This window comes from Centroberyx affinis, unplaced genomic scaffold, assembly GCF_046629955.1.
Source record: "Centroberyx affinis isolate AG114_WGS23_722 - 3 ecotype Tasmania unplaced genomic scaffold, CSIRO-AGI_Caff_v1 ptg005652l_1, whole genome shotgun sequence".
NCBI classification, from domain to species: Eukaryota; Metazoa; Chordata; class Actinopteri; order Beryciformes; family Berycidae; genus Centroberyx; species Centroberyx affinis.
This window is the reverse complement of record NW_027282847.1, coordinates 95,014-108,272: the sequence shown is the minus strand read 5'-3', so window position 1 is coordinate 108,272 and position 13,259 is coordinate 95,014. Positions and strand designations below refer to the sequence as shown.

At 42.8% G+C, this 13,259-nt stretch overlaps 1 protein-coding gene across 2 annotated transcripts in view; it reads right to left on the bottom strand.

Moving 5' to 3' along the window:
• Positions 1-12,812, bottom strand: part of chka (choline kinase alpha) — a 30,467-nt gene extending 17,655 nt beyond the window's left edge. The window contains exons 1-4 of one of the 2 annotated variants that reach the window (XM_071547084.1): positions 12,366-12,812; positions 11,053-11,161; positions 7,837-7,839; positions 914-1,027 (exon numbers count right to left, since the gene is read on the bottom strand). In XM_071547084.1, the coding sequence (XP_071403185.1) occupies positions 914-1,027; positions 7,837-7,839; positions 11,053-11,161; positions 12,366-12,601 (462 nt within the window). In that variant the 5' untranslated portion in view covers positions 12,602-12,812. Of the gene's footprint in view, positions 1-913; positions 1,028-7,397; positions 7,452-7,836; positions 7,840-11,052; positions 11,162-12,365 lie in introns of both variants that reach the window. The other variant, XM_071547083.1, reaches the window with a different exon arrangement.
• Between the last annotated feature and the right edge of the window lie 447 nt (positions 12,813-13,259).

Genomic DNA, 13,259 nt, shown 5'->3' with positions numbered 1-13,259 from the left:
ACCTTAACCTTTGCCCTACCCTTACCTTAACCCTAATTCTAACCCTAAGGCTAACTCCTGACCTTAAAATGAGCCTTTTTTCATAGTGAGGACGAGCTAAAAAAGTCCTCACACTACAAGTCAAAGGTTTGGACTCACCTTATTAAATGTACTACGTTTTTTATTCTCTTAAAGCCATTTTGATCTAAAGGCTTCTGCTTAAATGCTTGAAATGTGTTTCTTAGACCAGTGATTCTCAACCTTTTTCATATCAAGGACCCCTAATTTAGTTCACTTTAGAGCCACAGACCCCCATTTGATGAGATTTTGTCTCTCGTTCTCAAATCTGAGAATATTTCTATTGTCAGATATGATTTTGTCCAGAATTCCATGACTGTCTGTATTGTAGGTAGAGAGATAACAGAGAAACTATGATCAAAACAGTCATTCTTCTACATTCTCTAATTGTGTTAATTTATTGTAAATGAAAGAATGCTGAAGTTTAACAATTCATCAGTTTGCTGGGGACCCCCTGGAACCCCCTCAAGGACCCCTGGTGGTCCCCGGACCCCACGTTGAGAACCACTGTCTTAGACAAATATAAACAGTAAAGTTGATGCCTTTGTATGAATTTCTTTCCAAAGCCTTTGCCTTTCCATCAAGGCAAAGAGTGGGTACTTTAAAGAATCTAAAATATAAGATAGTTTTGATTTAATACGTTTTTGGTCATTGCATAATTCCATTTGTGTTATTTCATAGTTTTGATGTCTTTACTGCTATTCTAAGATGTGGAAAATAGTAAAAATAAAGAAAAATGTGGTGTGTCCAAACTTTTGAAGGGTACTGTATATTGATAAAATAGTAATATAAGTAAACATTCACAAACTCACATGTAGACACAAACAGCAGCTAGAAAAACAACATGGTCACTTACAGGGACATACTGCTCCAGTCGGCCCTGAGGGAAAATGCCATAAAGTTTAGGTCCCAACTCCCTCTCCGCCAAGATGGCAAACATCACACTCTCCAGCACCATGGCCTCTGCCCCCTGAAAACACACACACACACACACATGCACAGAGTTAAAAACCTTCACAGTACAACAACATTTACATCTGCAGTCCACCGCCAGGGCTATAAACTGCAATGGGAAGCAGCATGAGAAATGAGACACAAAAAAAAAGAGGTTTTACTGGTAGCGATGTCTGAAAACATGGAAGGTGGGAGTGAGATTTTGGATTGACAGCCACGGATGAAGACATTCTCTTTGTCAGCCACATTAAGTGGAAACCCAGACAAAAGGGGGGGGGGGAGGAGGAGGGTGAAGGAGGAAGAACAAGGAGAAATGCTGTGGTTAGGGTTAGTTGGGTTCGCCCGTCGGGAGCCGGTGAGGACAAGACAAGAGGTGGATTGTAAACTCCGGGGGCCGAGTTGGCCCACCGAGCGCACCAGTCACTGTTGTAGCTGCCGAAGCGGAGAAGACAGCTTTGTATTTTCTCCCTTCTATCTTAAGAGTGGGACACACACATACACACATGGATGAGCTCAATGGGGCGCCCAAGGTTACTGGGGAAATTAAACCCTCTCTCCCACCGACACAAACATGTGACCAGGAGCCTGCTGGCGGAAAGGTTACTCTACAGCTCTACTGATTTCTATACTAGCTTGGTTTTACTCGGTTCGGTTGTGTTGGGAAGACGGAGGACTGGGCTTCGTACCAAATGGGCTGGAGGTCATTAACAGAGAGGACTGGGATCGTGAGCTAATTAGCGGAACGAGGCTAACGAGGCCAACAGATCCGCGACTCATTATATGGCAGGCTTATTCTGTGAGCAACCGAAATGTATGTAGAGTTTTAGTTCTACAAATATTTCTTCTGGAGGGAGAAATAATCTCATTGGGTGAGTTAAACCTCAGTGGGCAGAGCCAAAGAACCACAGTTTTTCTGGCTAATGGTGCCTTCAAATGGGGTCGCGTTTACCGTGTTCACGAGAAGAGTCCATATGAATGCCCCCCCCCCCTCCTGTGGTATTCACGACTTCGGAAGTGGACATTTTCTGAAAGCTGTTGAGCTGAAAGAGTTGTGACACGTTTGTTGACGTTTTCAGAAATATCGGAGGCCATGGAAGTTCATTTTTCGGTGGATGGTAAGTTAATATATTGTAATTTTAGTCGTAGAGTTTTTCTTAGTAATTTTAAAATATGTCTGAGGAAAATGTTGATATTCCCAACGGCCTCATCTTTTTCCTCTGTCATTATGCCTTTGCATTTCCTGCATTACGTTACCCGCTCTCTAGCTAGCTAAATTGTTAGCCTCGGTGGCTTCTAGATGCCGACAGTAACGCTAGCAGCGTTGCCTAGCAGCGGTGCTCTCACGACTTAACCACTTGAACACCAAGCATATCGTGTACACGACTTCCCATGTCGTAACCACGAGCTCACGAGTTCCATTTGAAGGCAGCATAAGTAACGTTAGCCTGAAGCCCAGTGAAAAAGACAAGAGGTAAGAGGGGGAAGCTAATATTATGAAGACTAGCACTGTTGCTACTAACTGAAAAAAAATGCAATCTAGCCAAACTAAGTTATCTAGGTTAACTAGCTAGTTTCCAAGTTCAAACTAGCCAAACACACCTATAACTATCTAGGTTAGCTAGCAAGCTAGCCTGCTTATCTTTGTCTTTGCCATTTATATTTTATTCATGTTTTGACCAGAATTTCTTCTTTGCCATTCAAGTTTGCCAGTTAGCTAACTTGGGTTCTGGAAAACTGTGGTTCTTTGGCTCCGCCCATTGAGCCAATAAGATTATTTCTGCCTTCGAGAAATGTTCACACAACTGGAAAAAAAACAGTCTCTCACAATGGGAAAAAAAGTGAGATTGACATGTAATGTGACAGGAGGGATTATCTTTGACAGAACACAGGCCAAAAGCTATATATGCCTAGATAGACTATGATCTATCTGTGTTAAAGTTCATTAATTAGATCTATATGTGATCGCCACAAATGCACTGTTGTTCCCTTTCAGTGTGTGCTCTACTGAAAATATAAATTGAAACGACAGAGCCTTCATCCTCAATCATTTCTTCATTGACTGGTTTTAAGAACCTATTTCGCGGCAAAAGACTTTTAGTGATTGAATTTCCATCTACTTCCTGAATTAATTGAATTGAAAGTGAATTAACTCCAGCCCTGACAAATGTATAGACTTAAGCTGTCATATTAATTAAATGGCAGTCAGGTGACGATCATTATGAGATTCAAGTCCATATCGTTTAAGGTTATCAAACAGATGATTCTTAAAATATATTACTAGTCAGACAAACTTCAAATTAAGGGCATTTTCCAAGTCCTGCAAGTATTTGGATTCAAAAATTCTGAATGCTTCTACAGGTCTACAACCCAGCAACAGAGTCTTACATAACTGTCTAAATAGCTGTGATAAAATCGCGCTCCAATAACCTAGGCATACGTTACTGTAGGCCATATTCCTATCTTAACTAGAGTAAATAACACTCAGATATATTGTTGGAGAGACAGAGAGTTGGACCTGGACTCTTTGGCTATGAGCCAGGGAATGCGCTTCATGCAGGCCGTCCAGCAGGAAACCAGCTCAAAGGAAACAATACTGCCCGGCTTGTGGCCTCCTAGATGCTACACGTTATTCGGAAACGTGCTATGAGCATATTTCTGAAAAATAAACTATGTACTGCGCCGCCTACAGAGAAACTCAATATGGATCTCTCGCCTTAGGAGATATTATAGACTGGTATTTTTTTTTTATTTGACCTTTTTTTTCTCCAGGCAGGTCACCAAACCTCTTAATTATTTGGAGGCACCATCTATCACCAGTAAATGGACTGTCACAAAACACCTTGAACTTCAATCAAATGAAATCAATGAGCACATCTTTGCCTGCAGGAGTCACCAGTTTCAGGATTATGTGTGCCTCGCCAGATTAACATACATAAAGATCTATCCAGTAGATTAATCATCTGAATCAAGTCAAGTTACATCTTTATTTAAGGCAAAAAATTAAGGCAAATAACCACACAGCAGAGTCATATATCACTATCGAACTGAGTAATGTGCAGCACATCCCGTCTAATTCATGTGGGAAATGCTCAGAGAATACACACCCATGTTATGTAATACTTGATCTGCAGAGTGCTGATCACATGCCGTTTCAAATCCCCACTATGAGTGATCCCCATTACCGTAATCATCTTGACACACATACTGCCAGACTGCAGGCCTGTGTGCGCAGCAGAGAGTAGATGCAAAACCCCATGGGGTGACCAGCTTATAGGACGCATCACGCGAGTACGTCATCTTGATTACGGTAATTGCACTGGCACAGAAAGCGCAAACTGTGGGCTAACCTACATTCAGAGCCTACGGAAGCATAAACTAACCTACATATCGGATGTGCCAAGTCGACGATAAAGGATCAGACCGAAGTATCGAGGCGGGGATTCTGCCGCTACATGATCTCTATTATAGTGCTAATCTTAACAGACGCGGTGTAGTCTGGGGGGTTGAAGACAGACGCTGCAGAATATACCAGTGGCAGTGCGGTAACCTGTTATCTCGGTTCAGAACTGTGCCGGCGATAGCAATGTTGACTGTGCTTTCGTGGAGCGCGGCGCTTTTCGATTCAGCCTGTCGCAGCATTGATAAATTGGGCGCATGCCAAATAGTGTTACTCAATTACGTTTACTTTTACAGGGGCAACGTTCAGTGGGCCTGTGAATGTGCCAGAGTTAGCCACGTGGCTACTTCTCAACTGCGGTTCTTTGGCATAATGTTAAAAACAATTCTACTCCTGTCCTAGACTTCTCTTTTTGGGCATTAGATGTTACACTAAGCTCCATTATGTATACTCTGGTCATAGACAATGGCGCTTCTAGATGAGTTACATGAATAGACTGTGCCAGTCATCACCTTGAGTTACTGTATGCAGACTGTGACAGCATCCCATGCATGTGACCCGACTGGTCACATATTGACTGGCAGTCCTCCACTAACCCCCCCCCCCACCCCCGTTTCATTTCTGACCTACTTTAAATACCAGGCAGGGTTCGTTTGGCGGTTTGTTTGATTTGGCTCACTCTCTGAGACCAAGTCTTCTAGCCATTTAAAAGTTAATTATCAACAAATCATAGCTATGGAACCAGCTCACCATTCAGACACAGAAGAGTTTCATCATTCATAACAGGCACCTGCTTCCTCTAATGCAACGTTTTTTTTCACAGGAAACAGATACTTCCTGTGTTACAGGAAGAAGAGTGTCCTATTTGAGGTTCCACGGAGCTAAAGTTTTCCGTTAGTTTCTTGTGAGTTTCTGCCAATGTCACATGGTGGAAGGAGTGAAAGGCCAATGAAAAAATCACTTCCAACAGGTTTATCCTCTTCAGGAAGGGGGAGGGGGGTACAGGAAGCAATGGGGTTTATGGGAACCAAGGCTACCAATCGTCTCCACCATGTTCTCATTTGTTTACGGTTACTGTACCAAGGTAGTAGGGCTGAACGATTTTGAAAAAATATCTAATTGCGATTATTTTGACTGATATTGCAATTGCGATATGATTTGCGATATTAGAGGGAATGATCATTTTTACATCATTATTCTCATTTTCATTGAAAAACGTACTAAATGATTATGGTGTGATTTTTGCGGGGATCTGTACCAAACAAAGATGTTTTCTTAAGTCTGTAGAATATGATGTGTAGGCCAGGACATCTCTGCAGCACCACAATATTTCATTTAAAATGCTATTTTGACACACATTTCGCCTTTAACAAATACTGTGCCTCCTGCAATTTGAAAATTGCAGTAGGCCATATTGCGATTTCGATAAAATTTTGAATTGTTCAGTAACTACAAGGTAGCACTATTAATTTTACAATGATATATGGTATTGATGTTTAAAAATGCTACACATAGCACCATCAAAACATGAATAGCAGAGAGTACCAATCCGAGGGCTGATCTAGGATCTGTGACCATGTCGCATCTTTTTGAGTCTAAATCCCATTGGTCTCATATCACCATTGCTGCTCTGAGATAATTAGTGACTGGCCTTGGAGTGATGCAGCAGGTGCACCGTGAACTGCACACCAGCTGCTGCTTTGTCCTCAATACTTATCTATTCTGTTATGTGTGTCAATAAGCCCATAAGGGGTAGATTATATTAGACTGTCTTGCCACATGCCACATTCGAACCAGTCTGATGCCCTTGTTCCACTCATCCATCCTCAGAAGTGAACCCATTTCTAAGGACGAATGTGATAGGGATACCTGTATAGGCTGCAAACAGGTACTGTTAAGACTGAAGTGAAACAGTGGACAGCAGACAGTCAGGTCAATGTTAAGCACGTTAAATTGAGGGATTAGGTCCAAATAGGATTTACCATGACCAGACATCATTGTTTAACACTAGAACCGCGACAGGGTAAATTCTACCCATGGCGGTTTTTCAATTGTACATAACTATGTTTTAAGGAGGTGGATTGAGGCGAGGTTACCCTAAGACGGACACGGGATCAGTTCTGCACTACCCTCACTACTATATAAACTGTTTGGATTTAGGGGACGGAAGCTGAAGCCAAGTCAGTGCTCCGGGCTAACGTCTTGCTCGAGCGCCAGAATGATAACAATAGCTGAGTGATGACCTCACCTCGGTCACATAACGGGGGATCGGTGAGTCACCCTCGCATTGTACGGGGTAAAGGGTCGTGATCACATGATGGGATGGAGGGTAAAGGGATTTCTAAGTCACTGGGTGTGAGGTTTACAGTGACTCTCTGAACATATTAAAACATGAATAAACACTTCAGGCGTTGCGTCGAATTGGTTCACAGGTCTTTTTCAGATCATTTTGATGCTTTTGAACAAGCCCGTCTCCAAGATTTCCCCATTTTGGACAATTCAGATGGGTTCAAGTCAGCCAGACAGGCTCATTTTATCAGAATCCGAGTACTTTAGTCAGGTTTGTTTGCTGACTTAGCTACCTCCACTGAATTATATAAATGACTGTAGTATTTCCCAACTCAGTCTTTACACAATTCTGCTGCGGCAGAAGTTGGAAGGTGGAGACAGGCGATAAATCGATTCTGAACTGGAGTTCAAAAACCCCAGATGGGGATGAAGGTTCAGCCAATCCCAGCGATTTCCCCCCGAAGTGACTGCTGCCTCAGGAGTTCACACGACTTGGCCAGATCATAATGAAAACCATATGGACAGAGAGCTTAGAACATGTGAAACAAGAGACTTATTAGTGAAGGGGGGAAAAAAAAGAACATTTTCAGACATCGGGGGGGGGGGCACCTGAAACATGAGATGGTGAGTGGTGCGTGGACTGAAACAGCTGGGTGGATCTGGTGCAGAGAAACACACGGTGGCCCCATCAGTTACTTACTTGGAAGTGATTTTCTTTGTTTGACTGTCGGGAATCCCCTTTATTACAGGACATCTATCAACAAAAGAAAGAGGAAAGAACTATCCATGAATACAGGTGAAGCCGTCCGAGACCGTTAACATCACAAACCTAACCATGCCCGCTGTGCAGACAGTACAGTATGAGTTCAAACACACACCGAGTCTTTAGGACATGACAGTGCAGAGGCCCCCCGACTACCTGCATGACGCAACAAGTCAGAAAGAGAGGGAAGAGCAGAGAAAAAAAGGCAGATAGTGCAGAGATAGTAGGTATTAATTGAACGTATGTATTTGGTGCATCTGCTCACTATCCAACTCGCTACTCGCATATCTTCATTGCCGAGAAACATCATCTCCAGCGTGTTTTAGGGTTTGTTTAATCATTAGTCATTGAGGACAAACTCCCCTTTGACAATAACCATCTCTAGCTTCCTTAATCATATTAGCTTTTTGATTAGACATCACTAATTCCTCTGGCCTGACGGAGACGGCTGCAGTTACCTTGGTGAAGGACACAGTGCTTTTGCTCTCTCGGACATCCCTAGCAATAAAAGCTAACCGAGTTATACATCCATTAGCAATTATGCAGACTTCAGTTAATACTTAATGTAGGACGCATTGGACCGGCGGTTAATGCGTACATGAAAATTAATCGCTTAGCCTAATGGCCGCAAATGACAAATTTTAAAAAGGCAGAGAACGGGGTAAGCGTTAAGCGATCCGGCGGACCGACCTAGGGCCGAGAACAATACAGACTGGCCATGTTTGGGTCTTTGTTTTGGCTTTTTGGGGGATTTTCTTAGTCTTGTTTATCACTTCACAGCAGAGGTGGGACCAAGTCGACTTTGCTCAAGTCCCAAGTCAAGACTCAAGTCTAAATGTAGATTACCAAGTCAAGTTCATGTCAAGTCCATGTCATTAATGTCAAGTCTCAAGTCAAGTCCCAGGTCTAAATGTAGATTACTAAATCAAGTCAATGTCATTAATGTCAAGTCTCAAGTCAAGTCCCAGGTCTAAATGTAGATTACCAAACCAAGTCAATGTCATTAATGTCAAGTCTCAAGTCAAGCCCAAGTCTAAATGTAGATTACCAAGTCAAGTTCATGTCAAGTCCATGTCATTAATGTCAAGTCTCAAGTCAAGTCCCAGGTCTAAATGTAGATTACTAAATCAAGTCAATGTCATTAATGTCAAATCAAGTCTCAAGTCTAAATGTAGATTACTAAGTCAAGTCCATGTCATTAATGTCAAGTCTCATGTCAAGTCTCAAGTCTAAATGTAGATTACCAAGTCAAGTCAAGAGTCCAGTATCAATTTAATATCTTAAAGAACACTAAATATCAAGGACTTTTCAATGCAATATGGTTTGAACCAGAATTTGTATAATCAGTTTCAGCTTCAATAAATTCAATCATTCCATAAAATTTCAGAAAACAGAATTTAAATTCAGTCATCAGCTGGAACAATTCACTTATCACTTAAACTCTAAATCATTTACACAAACACAAGATCTCAAGTCAAGACTTTAGAAACCTTTTCAAGTCATCAAAGTACAAGTCAAATTCAAGTCCCAAGTCACCAGAACCCAAGTCAAGTCTCAAGCAGTTAAAATTGTGACTTGAGTCTGGCTTGAGTCCAAGTCATGTGACTTGAGCCCCCACCTCTGCTTCACAGTGGGACAAACAGACAGTACATGCTAAAAAAAAAAACGCCTCAAACTGAAATGCCAGCATTCTTGCTATCGGACGATTAGAATGTGTTGTTTTCGCAAGTCTTGTGAAAATGTTTTGAAGTCCTTGAACTCGAGTCGCTCGATGTTTTGTGGGAGTGAAATCAATCCGCTGCGGTTTCGGACAGTGACTAAAGCTGCTACCTTTAGAGCAGTTTTGGTTACATTAGCTAAAATGCAGAATGTGTCCGGCCCTGGGGGGGGGCTGGGATCGTGAACTCTGGACACACGAGCCACGTCATCTTTGGGCGATAAAAACGGCTCTATCACTTGGTGTTAACTGTATGCACACAAAAATACATTATCTCCCCTCTTATGTGCACACCGTGGAGCAACAAGAAGCCGAACGGCGCGGACGCAATGACTGTTTCGGGTTGTTGTTTTGGTGTTTCCAGCTGAGCTAATGTAGATCATGTATTTTTGTGTGCATACCGTTAACATCCAGTGATAGAGGCGTTTTTTATCTCCCAAGATGACGTGTCCGTGTGTCCAGAGTTCATGATCCCAGCCACATTCGGCATTGCCCTACACGCCCTTAAAGGAATACTTCCATCCAAAAATGAAAATTCTGTCATCATCTAGCCACCCTCATGCCAGTTGAAACACAGGTGAAGTGGAACTCTGAAGAACTGGTCCCCACTGACTTCAGTTGTTTTGGAGAAGGCTGCTACCAAGTTGTGCTGGCAACCTCCCTGTGTGTTATATGGACTAACAAATTTCACCTGTGTTTCATTTGGCATGAGGGTGAGTAGATGATGGAGATTTAGACTACCAAGGGCCAGGTCTAACAGGTTGAATAATTCTTTTATTTCTCAGGCCACCAAACTGTTAAATGCTCATGATGACCGAGCTGATGATTAGTTTCCCATTTAACTACTGGGGGCTGATGATGGTTTTAGCGATGGCTAAACATACTCTAGGTTCCCTGTTGTCACTTGATGTATATGTGTGTTCTATGTTTTATCCGGCTGCAAGACAAATTTCCCCTCGGGGAGAATAAAGTTGAAGTTGAAGTTCGTTCTCGGACTCTCGGGAAGAATCACAAGCCAAGGATTTAGACAGAGAAAAAAAACAGACAGACAGGAGAGGTGTTATAGCGCTTTTTTTTTTCTTTTCCCCTCCCCCCCTCCATACTGTGTCTTCCCGGCGGGGGCGGCCGGGGGTTCTGCTACATTGAGTGTGTGTTTACGTCTTTGTAGTAGGCTGAGATTTCAGAGATCTCATACTGTACCGTGTTTTGTTTGGTGGGTTCACCTGGGAACAAGAGTGCTCAAGGCACGCTCCTTTGGGAAGCCTACGGCAAAGAACACATGCATGTACAGCCATGGGGGTACATCACCGCGCACAACAATGGCGAACACGCATACACACGCACACACACACACACACACACACACACACACACACACACACACACGTAAAGGCAATACATGCAGGCATACACTCACATAAGCATATGATCTGCACGCACACACAGCACTCACACACACACACACACAACAATCTGTGGTGGTGGCACTGTCACATCACAGTTACATTTGTTTGTTTTTTTTGTTGTTGCATACTAAAGTGAACTTTCACCCCAGATACATGACTCATCATTGTGTAATGGTGGACATTCCAAACATGGTCATAGATTTAGCTAACAGGACAATCAATGTTTGCTTTTTAGATTCCTGCAGCACTGTTTCCTCCATTAAAAAGCTGCTGAATCTTAATACTGACTAAGCACTTACAATATACTTGCTTACACATTGGGAAATTTGCTCTCCGGACATGAAAACACACCCTAGAGGCGTTTGCTCGACTCGTGACTTTTTCGGTGTGTGTGTGTGTGTGTGTGTGTGTGTATAGAGGTGCGGCCTCTTGTTTGTTATGGTGTAGTGTCGAGAGGTTTGCGTCCCACCTGTAGGATGGCCCCATAGAGGCGCAGCAGGACGCTCCGGGGTTCGTCCCCAACACTGTCCAGGCTGTCGGGGAGGCTGCACAGGAAGAGCTTGTTGCTCAGACCACCCCTGCAAAAGGTCAGAAAGAGATATGAGACGGAATCATCGTAAAAACTCGCGACATCTAATATCATTTGTCAGCAAAACAAGACTGATATTTGTTCGATTTTGGGACTGATGAGATAATATTTGGTCATATTTGTGATAAGTCTAGGTCACCAAACTATCAATTTAGAGGGGAGCACTGATCCTAAATGTTCCAATGATTAAGGATGGAACGATATATTGAAATTCAATATATCTGCTGTAGTAATCACAAATGTGACGGCTTGAAACATCACAGTTTCACAAGCTCTCCATCTATATTATATTATTGTCACTTTGTGATGACATTTTTCACATTGCAGTTTCCATTCTAGCAAACCAATGCCATCGCTAGAAAGATTTGTGGCTTAGAAAATGAACGTTATTCTGCACAGTCAGACTTTGCTGTCGTGAATTCTGGGGATTTTCGCTGGATCTTTGCCATTTAATATGATGCGAAAAACTACAAAATCCGATGGGGCCCTATTCCCTCACAGAAGTACAGGTATGGTAGCTTTACCTAGGCCTATACCCTTTGTGCTGTTTATCCAGTAGGGTGGAGAAGAATAATAATAATAGTAACAGCAGCAACCCAATGTAAAAACACCTCTCTTGGGAGATTCTGCTGCATAAAGACCACATTTTCTGACATTTTTTACCGTAAAATAGCTACATGAAACTGGATAGACAACATATGAATAAGAACTAGACCAGTGATTCTCAACCTTTTTCATATAAAGGACCCTTAATTTAGTCCAAATTAGAGCTACTGACCATGGACCATGGATGAGATTTTGTCTCTCAGACCCAAATCTGAGAATATTTTTATTGTCAGATATGATTTTGTCCAGAATTCCATGACTATCTGTATTGTAGGTAGAGAGACAACAGTGAAACTAGTCATTCTTCTACATTCTCTAATTGTGTTAACAAATCAATGGTGAAGTTTAACAATTCATCCAACTTTCTGGGGACCCCCTGGAGCCCCCTCAAGGACCCCTGGTGGTCCCCGGACCCCACATTGAAAACCACTGCACTTGACTATACTGAGGGGGTTAATATTTGCATATAGCACCCCCACACCACATAGCAACGATATATAATAGCTATCCAGCCATGACGCGTAGCAAGCAGAACCCCCCCTCTAACGTCTCGTGACAGTATGGCGAACACGCGCCTGTAACGTTACCTTATGATGGTGATGTGGAAGTGGTCCTCGGACACGGTCTTCCAGGCGCCGTGCAGAAACTCCCGGCACCACAGGTAGGCCTTTCGCTGGGTGTCCAGGTCGGGCTGGTCGGGCCGGGTCAGGTCCTTGCAGTCCTCCTCGGTGTTGGGCTGGACCTGCAGGGCGTTCTCGGTGACCAGCAGCCCCAGCGACATGGAGGGAGACGAAGAAACCCCGTTGATGAATTTGGTTTTCATTTTGGAAAAACGAGAAATGAGTGATTAAGGTGCCGTGTATCTTCTGGTTTGTGTCGAAGCAGGATTTATTCTGGTTCTTGGACGTCAACCGGGTTTATGAAGAACAGTGATACGATTTTTCTACTCTTTTTTTTTTTTTTTATTGTTCGAAGGTGAGAATGCGCTCGAGCTCTGTAACTGAGAGACAACGGAGACAAGCTAGAGTAGATGCAGGACCGTTCACTGGCAGCGAATGAATAAAATAACTGGGACGCGCCGATTTACGGAGAGGATGGGCGGGGTGGGGTTAAGGGGGGGGTGGGGGGGCCGGGTCGATGTGACGTCACACGTCCGCACCCTTTCTCTCTCCCCATTGGCTGGAGCAGACACAGCCCAGCAGGAACCAAAACAAACCTGATGCTGCCTTCACGTGCTGTGGGAAATATAGGGATTTCAAATTCAGCTACACATAAATAAAAAAACAAAGTGGTATATAAAACTGGGAAAGCGTTAATTATTATTATTAAGTTATTATTATTATTATTATTATTATTATCAGTAGTAGTAGTAGTAGTGCTGGCACAAGTAGGCTATACATCAAGTATATAGAAAAAAAAACCATATCCACACAAAAAGGGAAGGCAACAGGAGATAAAAAAAAAAAAAAAAATAGGGCTAG